The sequence below is a fragment of the Gopherus flavomarginatus genome, chromosome 20, assembly GCF_025201925.1.
Source record: "Gopherus flavomarginatus isolate rGopFla2 chromosome 20, rGopFla2.mat.asm, whole genome shotgun sequence".
Lineage (NCBI taxonomy): Eukaryota > Metazoa > Chordata > Testudines > Testudinidae > Gopherus > Gopherus flavomarginatus.
In genome coordinates, this window is record NC_066636.1 from 15,643,173 (window position 1) to 15,658,806 (window position 15,634).

At 52.0% G+C, this 15,634-nt stretch overlaps 1 protein-coding gene across 1 annotated transcript; it reads left to right on the forward strand.

The window, feature by feature from the left end:
* The first annotated feature begins 4,759 nt into the window (after positions 1 to 4,759).
* UFC1 (ubiquitin-fold modifier conjugating enzyme 1) lies at positions 4,760 to 9,445 on the forward strand. Its single transcript, XM_050929983.1, has 6 exons — positions 4,760 to 4,914; positions 5,883 to 5,950; positions 7,620 to 7,683; positions 8,335 to 8,411; positions 8,951 to 9,041; positions 9,122 to 9,445. The coding sequence occupies exons 1-6, from the start codon at positions 4,792 to 4,794 to the stop codon at positions 9,191 to 9,193; spliced, it is 495 nt and encodes a 164-aa protein (XP_050785940.1). The 5' UTR covers positions 4,760 to 4,791; the 3' UTR covers positions 9,194 to 9,445.
* Positions 9,446 to 15,634: the final 6,189 nt, after the last annotated feature.

The following is a 15,634-nucleotide window of genomic DNA, read 5'->3' on the forward strand; positions in this document are numbered from 1 at the left end:
CCTCAGCAGTCCCCATGGAGAACGATGGAGTCTCCCTCCCTTCACGGAGAAAAATGAAGGGTCCCCCTTTCCTACCCCCATGGAGGACAATGGAGAGGTTCCCCCACCTGCATCACAGCTGTAGTTGAGCGACCCCTCTTGGTCACTTATCGGTGTACTGTGAAGTGATCCAATCTCTGAATCCCCAGTATGTCCTCCTCCCCCCCACCCCCCAGTCTGAACAGAGTCCAGGGATTGCCCCAGTCTCAGGGCACACTCCTGGGGCACAAATCTATCTAGCACCCGCTCCTGAGAGTTGCAACCACATGGCTGCTGCCCAGCCCAGAGATGGCCCCTCAGATGACCCGCTGTTGCTTAAACACACCTGTGATGGGGTTCGGGGGCAATCCAGATCAGTGCAGGACTGTGTCAGCACTTGCTGTGCAACCTTGGGTGCCTCACAGTGCTTTGCTGCTGTAGCTCCCAACCCGGGACACTCACAACCAGCCAAACAGCATGCAGGTCACACCGTGAGCCAGGGTCTGTGTGCTAGACAGTCCCAGGTCAGCCGCTCTGACCCCAGCAGCCTGTCCATAGCCCCACTCTGGGCTTCCACTAGCTTTGCATACACCCAGCAAGGGTATATGATATAAATATATGAACAACAGGACCCAGGATAAGTGATGCCAAATTAAAGGAGTAAAGTTATGAGTCACAAGCAAATAACAATGAAAAAGCATCAAAGAGTCTAAAACTTAATCTAGCAAGATACAGGCTTTGGTCCAGGTGGTTTCTCACCAATATTAAGATCCCAGAGACCTTAAACACGCCCCTTGGTTGAAAGATCCCTCTTTCTCAGCGTGTAGGAGCTCCTCGTTTGTCTCAGTCTAATGATGGATGCCAAAGACGGCTTCCGTCCTTGCATATATCTTCCTAAGTTCAATGAGCTTGTTTCAGATGCAGGCTGACCTCATGTGGGCTCCCCATCCCCCTGTATGGGAACGGGGCTTCCATTGCTTTGAGTCCACCATGCTTAATTAACACAGGAGACAAGTAAATAGCTGTGACATTCTCTCCTGTCTCCCCATTTGCTCACAGGTTTGAAAACATAATATTATGAAGTATCCGCATTTCCTCCTATGGTGTTTACTACAGAATATTTCACAATGCTAGCAATCACCAGCGTGTCCCTGGCTTTCAGAAAAGATCTCACGCTATACACTTCTACAATACAACATCATTGTATAGACAGCTGATTCAACTGCTTATCACTTGAGGTTCACCCCACCCCGTCTTTATAGACCCGTAAATCTTTGCAGTGGATTCTTTGTATAGTAAAACCTAGACCAAGCTTCTCCCTCCTGCTGGGTTTAGACCCCATGCTGTCTCCTCCCCCACCTGTTCGAGTCAGGTTTGCCTCCACCCCTTGTTAGCTTGAAGGGTCTGTTTACATGATATGTGAACACATTCTCATTGTCTTTCAAAGTACTTAGGAAATAACTCCCAGGTGGGGACAACACATTCCTTTGTCTACTGCAGCCCTGGTTACCAACTCCTCCCGGACATGCCTGGTTTAAACACACTTTAGTCATAACTCTAGCAGATATCCATAACTCTTACTACCCACCATGTACATACATCATGCAAGAACACTGATGATCAATGTGTTATTAGTTTTCAAATGACGCCTCACAAGGCATATTCTGTGTAAAGATGATGACAATAGTGTGTAGGGTGTGAATACAGGGGTGCTTCGGTGACACAACACCCTCTCCCAGAACTCAGCCCGAAGGTATGAGCCTGTTGGGTAACCTCTTCAAGGGGCATGTGACTGGTGTAACATGCAGACACTTTGCACAGGATTCTCACACCATTGCTCTGTACTTAATCACATGAGAAATACACAGATCTAGAGAAAAAGAACAAACCCTCCATGCATTTTCCTGCCTCCGTATCCACAGCACTCCAGAGCATTCTTTGGGCTGGAGGAAGAGTCCTCTGGGGCATCCAGGGACCTTCTGCTGCAGTGCACAGGCTTGGGTTCTGAAACACAGAGCCCAGCTGCTTCCTCCTCCTATGAGTCCTTTTTTACAGGCTAGCATCACCACCTAGGTGTCCTTATACTTCTGCTGGGAACTTTCCACTCTGCAAACCCTCGGCTCCCTGCTGAAGGAAGTTAGAGAGAACTGGTTTCCTTAGGATGTGGTTACTCTTTCTAGCGTATCTACTGTCCAGTCAAAGCACAGTCATTCATCTCCATTGTCCCTAGTTTAGGAGGTATGGGCTCGGTCCTGTCAGTCCATGGTGAACACACATTGACAGCAGAACATTCCACAATACAGCAATGTTCATAGCAACAATGTAATCATGTCACCCAGAATTTAAAAATTGTACAGATTTCCCCACTCATCACTGTGATCCTTTCAGGGTTACATGGTGAATTGCTACTGGCTGTTTTCAGCACCAGGGAGCCTTGTCTCTGCCCACCAAGGAAAGTTTGCCCAAAACTACCAACTGCTGGCACCACGAATGCCCCACTCCAGCCTCTGCAAGCCCAGCTCTTCCCTCCTCATGCTGGCAATTTGCACTCGGCAGCCCTTTGGCTCCCTGAGCGAGTCCTTGGGTCAGAGCAGAGAGAACATGTGGCTAAATCTCTGGTAATAGTTACCCCAGTGTTTTGCTCTGTCCCCAGGCACTGGTCCCTCCAACCTGTCTGTACGCCGTCACTTCATCGCACCGAGCCCCTCAATTTCTGGTCAGTCCATACAGACCTTGTCTAGTCAAGATTGCTGGGATCTGCTTTTCAAGAGACACCCCACTGGCAGAGGGTTGCCCCCATAAGGGATCCCCTCTTGTGCCTTTCTTTCTCCTTTCATATAGTTCCAGCCCTTTTGTCTCTTGTCATAACTAGGACGTTTTGTTGACTTCACCTCTCCCTGATGCTCCCCACTGTCCAACAGCTGCTTGGGCTTTTCTGTGTTTTGTATCGGCCCAAGCCCGCGCCTTGTCTAGACTATAAATACTGGGCGGGGCTGGGGTGAAAGCTGTTTTCTCCTGGTGAGCTCTGAGAACCACCCTGCCCCAGCCCCCTGCTTCCCCTCCAGCAGCTTTGGACACAATATCCTGCATGCTACATAACTCTGACATCCCGAACATCCAACCCGCAATAACCATGGCACCCAGCGAGTTCCTAGCGATCAGCAGAGACCGTTCATCACAGCCCCCTTTGGTGGAATACTGTGAAGATGGCGCTAGGCACCGGAACAGGGGGACCAGGAGGATATGGCTATGCCCTCCCGCTTTTTACGAGTTGTAAGGGTGAGTGATGGGAGGGAGGGGGGAGAGAGGAGCAAGCAGAGGGTGGGGCCTCAGGGGGAATGGGTGGTGCAAGGGCAGGGGCTCGGGGAAGGGGCGGGGCCTCAGGGGAAGGGGTGCCATGGGGGTGGGGCCACAGATTGGGCACCTGTGGGAGCCCCCCCCACACTTCTAGGGACCTTCAGTTGTCCCTGGATGGTGATCACAGGGGAAATATGCCTGTCTGGGCATGTTCCTGGGTATAGACTTGGAACTGTGTACCCGTCTGATGCCAACATGGAGCACCAGGGTCACAGTCACCCCCAGCCACAGGGAACAATGGAGAATCCCCTTTTGCCCTCCATAGAGAATAACTGGCTCTTTCTGCAGTCTCTGTTGGTTCCAGTGCCTAGTTGTCCTCCCAAGAGCAGGTAAACTGCACCAAACTGCCTAGCAAACGGGGGTTCTCCTGGCGATTTAGGGTGAGATTCCTGGGCTTTGGGCACTCTGGGCCTGGCTCCAAGTCCCAGTGCTGCAGCCAAGCCGGCCCGGAGACCCCTTCTTCTTTGGTGGAGTGTCCATGTTTGGAGAAGGTGGTTTTAAGTGTGTTAAGATGTGTATCCTGGACTTCCTCCTCAGAGCAATGTTTGTGGTATCTGAGTGCCTGGCTGTAGATAACAGCTTTCTTGGTGCATTTGGGTTATTGGATCTGTAAAGGCAGGCATGGTGATCTGAGGGCTTCTCGTATATAGTTATCTGGAGGGTTTAATCGTTGAAGTTGATTATGGTGTCCAGGAAGCTGATACAGCAATGTTCTAGAGAGAGTTTAATGGATACCTGTTAGTTATTGAAGTTTTGGTCAAATCTATGCAGGAGTTCAGGTTGTTTATGGAGATGATGAAAATATCATTGATGTATTTATGGTGCATTTGTCAAGAAATTCTTCAAGGTGGCCCATGAAGGGGTTGGCCTAATGGGGAGCCATCCTAGGACCCAGGGCTGTTCCCATGGCTTGGACAAAGTGTTGGCTGAAGGTAAAATTGTTATGGATGAGGATGACATGGCCGCGTCTGGCAATGTGACTGGGGTGGCTCTCTGAGGTTACCCATTGGCTGCAGGTAGGCAGCAGTGCTGTCAATGTAGAGTCAATTTAATAAAACTCCAGTTTTAAAACGTTCCTGGTCTGGGAGCGTAACGGGGAAGGCAGCAGGGAGGGGACCTGCGGATCCCAGCTTACGGGGGGATCAGGGGCAGCGTGGAGAGTCCTGCCAATGGCAAGTTACCGCCTGGCGGAGCGGACATCGCACCACGCCAGCCCCGCCGCCTGGACTGGGCACTGAGTGGGCGGGGCAGGGGGCGGGGCGCGAGGCGGGGCAGGGTCCCGGCCAGCTCGGCACGGATTGGTCAGGGCTTCCTCAGCCCCGCCCCCGGGCCATCCCTGCCATCAACAAACATGGCGCCTCTGCCCAGCCCGAGCCTTGCTGTGACACCACTTCCGCTCCTTCTCCCGCAGTAAAGATGGCGGACGAGGCGATCCGGCGGGTGGTGGCGGAGTTGCCGCTGCTGAAGACCAACGCGGGGCCCCGGGACCGGGAGCTGTGGGTGCAGCGGTTGAAGGAGGAATACCAGGCGCTCATCAAGGTTAGGCTCTTCCGCTTCCGGGAAGGGTGTCACCGGCAAAGGGGCCGGGCGGAAACCGCTTCCGGTCAGCGCTCTGCTGCCGGGGTCTCTGGTGCGGGGGACAGGCCGCCCTTTCCCCTGGGGCCACCCGGTGTCCGGACCGGGAGACCTCGCTGTGGGGAGCACGCGCCCCTCTCGCACCGACGTGGCCCTTCCCGGACGGTGGCCAGAGAGAGTCACACTCAAATGTGCTCCCCCATCTCTCTATGGGGGACCTGGGCTGCCCCTTCTCCGCCCCCTGGGTCTGCCCCTTCCCCCCATCTCTGCTGCGGATGTGGGGCTGCGCCCTCCCCCGCCGTCTCTGGAGCATTAGCCAGGCCCCAGTGGGGTTCCCTGTGCTCCAGGGGGTGCAGACTGTCCTGCTCCTGAGGTATCTGGGGCTGCAGGGGCCCCACAGTGCAGGGATCTGGGGGGAGAGTATAGCTGGCTCCCAAGCCCAGGGTGCAGGGGCACCTACCCTTGCCTTAAAGTCTCCATTTAGTGTAGCCTAAAGGACAGGTCACCAGGAAACCAGCAACATCCTCCCCCTGTGGTGCCCGGCCAGGCCTGTGTACTAAGGGCATCCCATGAGCAGCAACCCGACCCAGGAATCCTGCCATCTGCCCCATGCCCAGTACCTCAGGGCTTGACAGCATCTGCTTTTGGTGGCTCTGTGCGATGCTAGTGCCAGTCTTGTGTTGCTGGCTGCGGGGCTTTTACAGCTGGTGTTCACCACAGCAGCAATAGATCTTTCTGCCTTGCAAGGAATATGCCTACACTGTAAACATGCCCAGAGAGATCTCCGTTACCTGCGTAGATTTTGGGAACAGGAATTTTGGTTTCTGTGCTTCTGATGGATTGGGAGGCTAGACACAAACTGCATGGTATGGGGGTTCTGATTTTGTGGAGTTGCCTGTACCCACTCACTGCCTTTGTTTTTCCCTTCCCAGTATGTGGAAAACAACAAGAACGCTGACAATGACTGGTTCAGGTTGGAGTCCAACAAGGAAGGGACAAGGTAGGCATGTTTGTGGCTGCCATGGCTCCAGGCCCTCCTGTCTCTCTGATGGGCCTTCCTCTGCTATAGCCCGCTCTCTAGGCCTTGAGTAATTGTGAGCATACCAAGTCCCAGTCCTGTGGGAGCCCTTGCATCTGCACTGGGAGCTGTTGTGGCCCTTCACTGAAAAAGGAGCAGAAGGCTGAGTCTCTGGCAAACGGGTCTACCGATAGCTGCTGGAGTTAGAGGCATGAGCAAGAAAAGGAATTCTGAACAGTCTTTTCTCACATCTGTGTCATGTCCTTCCTATCCTAATTCTGCTAGCTCTCTGGTTGGCCAGAGACCACTCTGGGGTTGCGGGGAACTGAACGTCTACTGTGCAAAGCGTACAGAACCCTGCCCATCTCCCACCTCTCCATCCATCCACAAGGAGCAGGGAAGGCATCAAACCCTTTTTCCTGTGGCAGGTCCCCCAGGTTGTGCTCTAATCTATCTCTTGGTGGAATAAAGTATAATAATCTCAGCCCGCTTGGTCCCTGGAGGCAATTTCTCATCCCTGCATGATAAATATGGACATGTTCCCATTACAGAGAATGCAAGGTGCTTAGTGATCCAGTCTGCACTGTGCTTCCTGTGGCAGGAGGCACTGAAATGCCACCCCTCCCTGGGCTGTGTGGCACCTCGCCAGGAGCTCAGGGGCCACCTCCAATGTGTATACTAGGGAACAGACTGCAGCTGCCCTTTTCAGTAGCAGGGAGATGGAAGCTAGGGACCTGCAGGCAATGTGGCTTGACTGCATAGGTGAGGATGGAGCACTGCATGCTGGGAGCTGTAGTCTCCATTTGGCTGCATCCACTGCAAGAGTGTTGGGGCACCCGGTGTGATCCAGTGGTGTCGAGCAGTTGGAATTAGTTCTGCCCAGCAGGAGGGAGTACAGTGCAGCTGGGTGACCCACATGTCCTTAGGCTGCCAGTCATAGCTTATCCGGCTGCTCCTCTTGGAGTTGTGACCTATTGCCAGGTGAGCTAATGGCTTCATAGTGCTCCTTGTGCTGCACCCGCCTTCCACCCATTCCTCCTCTGGGGCTAGGATAGGCATCGATCCCCTATGTGTCACTCTGCCATTCTCATAGAGCGGCTCGGCTTGGGCCCAGCTGTTAGTGACACTGCAGAGAGACGCCTGCCTCTGTGCTCTCGCTACCAGCCACCAAGCCTGGGTCTGTGAATGGACCCCTGCTTGCCTGCCTGCCACATGTGGTGCTGCCACGTCCCAGGCTTTGTCAACGTCAGAGAGGCCTTGGCCTGCGGCATCGCTCTGTTGGGTGTGCGGTGCTCCATGTGCCCACATACAAAGGGACTCATTAGTTTGATGGGTTGGAGCCTGGATCAACTGAGTGCCATGGAGAATGGGTCCAGGCTGCAGCAGCCAGAGCAGAGCTTTTAGCAAAATGTCCCGTCTTGAGTCAGACCTGGCCAGCGATGGAGAATCCCCCACGACCTTGGTTCCAACGGTTAAACTTCAGCTTCCAGCAATTGGGTCTGGTTAGACCTTTGTCTGCTGCACTGAACAGCCCTCACTTGTCAGATTTCTGTTCCCCACGTCACCCCTTATCCGCCTCTTAGTTAAGCTGAACAGACAGAGCCCCTGGGGTCTCTCCCTGCCCCCTCCTTCCCATCTCTCTCTCTTGCAGGTGGTTCGGGAAGTGCTGGTACATCCACGACCTGCTCAAGTACGAGTTTGCCCTTGAGTTTGACGTGAGTGTCCCTGGGGCGGGGGTGTCTGAGGGAGGAGAGCCCGCCTGCTCTGCTCCAAGGCTGGGGAAGGGAGAGGTTTCTCGTCCACTCCCTGCAGCACTGGAGGAGCTGGCTAGGTTCGCAGCATCGCTGTTCCCCTGGGCCGCAGGAGCCAGGGGCTGAGGAAGGGAACACACTGAGGATGTTAGCCGGGAAGGGACAGAGAATCGCCCGCCCTGCAGGGTGAGAGCGAGCAGGAAGGAGTCCTGTGGGACTTGGCTAGTGCAGCCCAGCTGCTGAGCGAGCTGAGAGCAGGGAGCCCTTTACACAGAGCTTTGCAATGGGATTGTGTCGGGGAACTTTGTGTAACTTGGGGCTAGCAAAGGGCTCTGCCTCAATGGGGCCCTGCCCCCTCCTGCCCCTCCTAAACTAGGGTACTCCCCTCCCGCCTACCCACAAGCTTCCACTTCAGCATCTGGGGTGTAAACTCCGTAGGAAGCTCACAAGACGCCTAGGGTCAGTGCTCCCAGCTGTGTGGCTGAGCAGAGAGAGCAGCAGCTGGAACTTGGATTACACATACTGCTCCCTGTTCATGCAGTGGGAGGGGGCTGGTGTGGCCATGGGCACACTGAGTGGGTTTTGGGTTTTTTTTTTTTTTTTATTATTTTGCAGATTCCCGTTACGTACCCGTCCACCGCCCCCGAAATCGCCATTCCAGAGCTGGATGGGAAAACGGCCAAGATGTACAGGTCAGGCAGCCCTGGCGTGCTCCCACCTCCGCTCTCTGCAGGCCGTAGGGACCAGAGCTCCTGACTCAGATCCCAGGCTTTGGTTGGGACTGTCTTTATATCGCCTCTTACGTCCCACTCATGTGTATAGGCCGTGGCAGCTGTTGGTAAATGCAGCCGCCTCGGGGGTGGAACATGGCAGCTGTTGCTCAAAGCACAGGAAAGCGGCCCCTTGATGCAGGACAGGAAGTGGAGGAGATCCCATGTCTGAGTTGATCCCCAGGCGTCCTGGTGAGGCAGAGGAAACTGCCTTGGGTCGCAATGGGGCCAGGCCTGTGAGAGCTGCAGCTCCGTTTCGGGGGCTGATTGGGCTTGACACCCCTATTGCAGTGCCTCTGCATCTCTCATGGTCCCATGAGGCTGGGCTCCGTCTCCTCTCCACATCTCCCCTGGTCCCACGACACCAGGCTCTGTCTCCCCTCCTAGGCTCTGGGCTCTGTCTTCCCTCAGTGTCTCCTGTGGCTGGGGCTTCTCCCTCACATCTGTTTTGTCTCTTGCAGGGGAGGGAAGATCTGCCTGACTGACCACTTCAAGCCCTTATGGGCCAGGAATGTGCCCAAGTTCGGGCTGGCCCATCTCATGGCCCTGGGGGTGCGTTTCCATCAGTGGGGGAATGGGGGGAGTCTGCGTCTGAGCCGTGCTTACAGCCTCCTGTGCTCTTTGCCTTGCAGCTGGGCCCGTGGCTGGCAGTGGAGATCCCGGACCTGATCGCCAAGGGGCTCATCGAGCACAAGGAGAAATGAGGGGTCCGGGCTGGCAGAGGCCTGCATGGTGGCTCTAGATGCTCCAGCGTCAGACCTTATCCTTCCACGCAAACACAGCAGCCAACTGGCCTTGCATCCCTGCCCTCAGTGTGGGGCAGTGGACCCACTGTGCTGGGGACTCACGATTCCTGTCCGCTCCAATTCCATGTAACCCCTGCCCAGTTCCTGTAGGGGGGAGCTGCCCAATCTCCCACGAAAAATCCCCCAATAAAAACTGTAGCCTGACTAAGACCTGCCTGGCTGCTGCTGTGCCTGGGGGCTCTTGCCAGGGGTTGCATCCTGCTCAGGTAGCTGTGCTGTAGCCGCCTCCGCTGAGTTCCTGCTGCCACTGCACCAACTGCAACATCCTGATGCTTCCTGGTCCCTCCTGCTTAAAGAGACGGCTTGTACCTGAACCGGTTTCCATTTCACCATACCAGTGAGTGAGGGGCTGGCCCCTGCGAGTGAGCATCCGTCCAGTTCTCCTAAAGAACTCCCTAAGCTGGCCTCCCTGGGTGTAAGAGATCCCCCTCCCCTGCTGTGCTGCCCAGGGCTTCTCCCATGCAGGGGCTGAGGTATGTCCCCTGGAGCCCTCAGTAACTTCAGCAGGAGGCTCACTTCTTGTTACTCGTCCACCTAGCTTCTGCCTGCACAGAATCGCACAAGAGGGTGTCAGCTGGGGCTAGATCAATGGTTCGCGCAGCACCTAGCATGGGGGACGGGGGAGGGAGAGGTCCATGGCTGAGGGTCCTAGGTGCTACTGTAATACACCTAATAAATAATAAGAATGTAAAGTACTTACGGCACCTAAGAGACTAACACATTTATTTGGGCATAAGCTTTCATGGGCTAAAGCCCACTTCATCAGATGCATGCAGTGGAAAATACAGTAGGAAGATATATACACACACACACACACAGAGAACATGAAAAAATGGGTGTTGCCATACCAACTCTAACGAGACTAATCAATTAAAGTGGGCTATTGTCAGCAGGAGAAAAAACTTGTAGTGACAATCAGGATGGCCCATTTCCAACAATTGACAAGAAGGTGTGAGTAACAGTAGTGGGAAAATTTGCATGGGGAAATAGTTTTTACTTTGTGTAATGACCCATCCACTCCCAGTCCTTATTCAAGCCTAATTTAATGATGTCCGCAAATTAATTCCAGTTCTGCAGTTTCTTATTGGAGTCTGTTTTTGAAGTTTTTTTGTTGGAGAATTGCCACTTTTAGGTTTGTAATTGAGTGACCAGGGAGGTTCAAATGTTCTCCAACTGGTTTTTGAATTTTATAATTCTTGACATCTGATTTGTGTCCATTTATTCTTTTGCGTAGAGACTCTCTGGTTTGGCCAATGTACATGGCAGAGAGGAATTGCTGGCACATGATGGCATATATCACATTGGTAGATGCACAGGTGAACGAACACCTGATGGCGTGGCTGATGTGATTAGGTCCTATGATGGTGTCACTTGAATAGATATGTGAACAGAGTTGGCATCGGGCTTTGTTGCAAGGATAGATTCCTGGGTTAGTGTTTTTGTTGTGTGGTGTGTAGTTGCTGGTGAGTATTTGCTTCAGGTTGGGGGGCTGTCTGTAAGCGAGGACTGGCCTGTCTCCCAAGATCTGTGAGAGAGTGAAGGACCTTATCAAAGGCTTTCTGAAAATCCAAGTACACTGGATCCACTGGATCCCCCTTGTCTCCCTGCTTGTTGACACCCTCAAAGAATTCCAATAGGTTGGTGAGGCACGATTGCCCTTTACAAAAGCCGTGTTGACTCTTCCCCAACATATTGTGTTCCAGTGTGTGTCTGATAATTCTGTTCTTTCTATAGTTTCAACCAGTTTGCCTGGTACTGAAGTTAAGCTTACAGGCTTGTGATTGCCAGGATCTCCTCTGGAGCCTTTTTAAAAATCGGAATCACGTTAGTTCTCCTCCAGTCATCTGCTTCAGAGGCTGTTAAGTGATAGTTACTATCACAGTTAACAGTTCTGCAATTTCATATCTAAGTTCCTTCAGCACTCTTGGGTGATGCCATCTGCTCCTGGATGGCATCACCCAAGTTTAATGTATCTACCTAACAATAATACCCAGTGCCTGGCACAGGCTGCGGCTCCTAGGAGTTACTGTAATACCCCTAACAAATAATCCTGGCTGTTGGCTAAGGCTGTAGAGCAGACTCCCTTTGTCTCTCTCTCTAAGTGGTCTCGGTGCCACTAGATGGGACAGAACAGCACACCCGGAAGATGTGTGGGTTACACCTGCACCACACCTCCTGAGGTGCCGTACCAGCACAAACGCTGTGTGCGGAGCAGGCCGTCAGCTCCTTTGCAACCAACACTAATGCCTCTAGCCTCTGTCAAAAGGAGGCTGATGGGTGAGATGAGACTGAGCGAGAGATGAGGGGGTTGATGACAGCTTTGGAGTAATGATGTCACTGGACTTGATGTCACCAGAAATGACGACATCCCGACTGCGATGTTACAACCTCACCCTTTCCCTTCTGGGGCCTGACCTAACCCTGTGTGCCCTGAGTGGGCGGCTCACCTCGCCTAGGGAGGGAAGTGATTACAGATAGTGTGAGGCCCAGGATTGCAAAACCAGTGGCTGGTAAGTAGCACCTGCCCCAGGGAGGGGAAAGAAACATGGGGCAGGGAAAGGTAAGAGAGTGAAAATGGAGAGAGAGAGAGAGAGAGAAATGTGTTTTAAATGATGTGCAAAAAAATATATTATGGGGAGAAATGCTTGTTTTTAAATGGTAACAAATCTCTCCAGTGCGCTTTCCCTCATGAATAACTGGAGACGGGCCTGATCTGGTCCTCTAGGGCAGCGAGTTCTCAAACTGGGGGTTTTAATGGGGTCACCAGGGCTGGTGTTAGACTTGCTGGGGCCCAGAGCTGAAGCCTGAGCCTCACCGTTTGGGGCTGAAGCTGAAGCCTGAGGGCTTTTGCCCTGGGCAGTGGGACTCAGGTTACAGGCCCCTTGTGTGGGGCTGAAGTCCTTGGGCTTTAACCCTTCTCCCACCTAGGGCGGTGGGGCTCTGGTGGGTTCAGGCTTCGGTCTCCCCTCCAGAGGTAGTGTAGTAACTTTTGTTGTCGGAAGGGGTCACAGTGCAATGAAGTTTGAGAACCCCTGCTCTAGAGTCTACCCTCCCTACCTAGAGAGGCATTTGGGGCATGGCCCAGCACCCTACCCCCATGAGTGATGCATAGCACTCTCCCTAGAAGTGATAAAGAACTGCAGAGAAAACAGGGAGAAAAGCTCCAATATAAAAAGAGAGAGTGGGGAGCCTTAAAATACTTGCCAAGTGCCCAATAAAGGAAAAAGGCACAGGGGTAGATCTGGGCATTACCAAAACCTCCCCAGTATGTTTCGCCACATGAATATTTGAAAAGAAAGTAAAAGGCCACCCTGAGATGTTGTAAAAGGGATTTTTAATAATCTCTGAAATAAGTGTTATATTTTTATTACACGCTTTTTCTTAGAAAGCAAAGGGTAGGCTTTGTATTGAAAGATAAACTGAAGTGTTGGCATCCTTAAGTGTTTAAAGAGAGGAAACCAATACAACAAATAGAGAATATGGCAGCAGGGAGGCGCTGTAGTTGTGTATTCAAGTAGATACTCAGGGATTTGTAAAAGTTCTGTCAATCAATTTTTTAAATCAGATCATCCCATTTTCCCTGTCTTTCCTCAAACAGGTCAACTGCTCATCTAATACAGGCAGTAGATCACTCCATTTCTTTTGGTTCTTGTATTCTGCCTCTGTAGATGGTTTATGTTTTTGCAATTAGAGTGATAACATGCATGTGTTGGGTGCAGCCACAAACCTTCCAAACAGGTGCCCGTCTTTAGTTCACTTCTGACACAGCAGGATAATGTTTCTAGCCCTTTGACTACAGGAACTTGGGGGATGTGGGTCCTGAAAGGACTTTTGCATCAATTTTCTCACATCAGACCAGTGCTTTATACCTGATGTTAAAGCCAAAAAGAAAGCACATGTATTGTCAATGTATATATGCTTTTTTATGTTCCGATTAACCCTTTATACCAATTAATGGAGAAAGCACTTGTAATACAGCTACGTTTAAAATTGTTATAGATAAAAGCCACGCAAACAATAGTGTTATTAAAATCATTTTATTAATTCTTACTGGTGCAAAGTAAACATCACTACATGTATGCAGGTGCTCACCCTGTCCTTAAGGGGGAGGGAATTGGGGAAAATATCCAGGTTTTCACATGACACTAGTTAGCTTACTTTTAAAACCATAAACACACACACATGCCACCAACCCATACCCCAGTGGTTCTCAACCCGGGATATGCAGAGGTCTTCTGGGGGTACATCAACTTATGTAGATATTTGCCTAGTTTTACAGCAGGCAACATTTCATTTCATACAGACAATGACTTGTTTATACTATACACTGAAATGTAAGTACACTATTTATATTCCAATTGATTTATAATTATATGGTAGAAGTGAGAAAGTTGGCAATTAATCAGTACTAGTATGGCTGTGACACTTTTGTATTTTTATGTCTGATTTTGTAAGCAAGTAGTTTTTAAGTCAGGTGAAATTTGGGGATATGCAAGACAAATCAGACTCCTGAAAGGGGTACAGTAGTCTAGAAAGGTTGAGAGCCACTGCTGTACCCCTTCCTAAATCAGATGAACAGATATTCAAAGTAACTGAGATTTATAGTTTAAGACCAGAAGGGACCATTGTGATCATCTAGGCCAGGCCTGCACAACTCATAAAGTGGCGAGGGCCATATTACTCCAAAGAAAACAGCTGAGGGCTGAAACCGCGCCCCTCCCCCTCCAGCAGTACCCAGCTCTCCCCCCAAACATCTCCTACACCCCAGTGCTGCCCAGCCCTGTGGAAACAACTTCCCTCCAGCCACCGACTCATCGCTCCTCCTCACTCCGCACCCCCAAGTATAAAGCCTCGCTGCCACTGCCCGCCCGGCTCGCCATCCCCCCATGAAATAAGAGGAGGAGAAAAGAGGGACAGTTTGAAGGGATTTTCTGGGGCTATGAACTAAGGGTAGGAGAAAGGGGGGCAGTGTGAAGGGGTTGGATGCGACTGTCCAACACAAATACAGGGGCTGCGGGGGGGGGGGGGGCAGGGAAGGTCCCTGGACCGGGGAAGGGGGCAGCAGTCGGGGCGGGGCAGGGCAGGTGCAACACACGCACACACATCTCCCCAGGGGGATTTCCTGGCTGCCCACCTCCACCCCCAATCATTACGGAGACTGCCCTGGGACCAACCAGCGCAGTAGTCGATCCGCCCCCAACTGAAGGGGAAGTTTTTTTGGGGGGGGTCTTGGCCCAGTCTGCCCCCTAAGCTGCAGCTCAAGCCCAGGCGGGGCGCCCCTCCCGTCACTCGGCACATACCAGCTCTGCCTCGTGCCCAATGCTTCCCGCCTCAGCGGGCCTGGGAACTGACGCACCCGCTGTATGCCAGGTGGGGGGAGTGGGAGATGGAGACACATGCAATTCCGGCCATTAGGGCGGTTGGAGTGCGGTGTGCACACGCACAGGGTTGTGAGGTGGCCCCCGCCACCCGGGCAGGGGGCGAACCCAGCAGCCCCACCCCACCGCTTGCCTGCGGGCCACACAGTGAGCCCACGGGGGCCGCATGTGGCCCGGGGACTGCATGTTGTGCAGGCCTGATCTAGCCTGACCTCTAGCACCAACAGAACACAGGCCAGAGAACTTCCTTGAACATGGATCGTATTACACAATAAGCCGCTTGAAGCATAGATACATTCAAACCAGCCAGTGTTTTATTGCATAGCTACATCATGCACCCAAACATACTGGAAATGTGGCTGCAAATTTACAAATGGGAAAGAGAATTGCAAATTAACTGGCCCAAACTCCTAAGAAAAGTTCCCTGAAGAAGCAGTTGGTTTTTCTCTGGCATCTTCAGCTGTGTCTGGAATCACCAAGCAGCAGTTCTCCATGGTAACATACAGACCCGTTTTTCATGGATTTATAGATTCCAGGGCTAGAAGGGACCACGGTGATCATTTAGTCTGCCCTCCTGGATAACACAGGCCAGAGCCCTGCCCCAAAATAACGTATTTGAATCAGAGCATGTGTTGATTTAAAAAAAAAAAATCTTCATTTAAAAATGGCCATTGATGAAGAATCCACCACAAATCTTGGTACACTGTTCCAATGATTAATTACTCACACTGTTAAAAATATACGGCTTATTTCCGTCTGAATTTGTCTACCTTCAGCTTCCAGCCACTGCAGTTATGTGTATAAAACACAAAGAAAAAGCATTAAATCCATTCTGAATGGCTGTATTAGGGATCACCTCCTCCTCCCCACCCAGCCCCTTCCCCTGCAATACACCCCCTTCCCACAGCACACACCCTCCTCGTTACAGAAAGTGCTGATAGTGTTAAAATCTCACAATAAT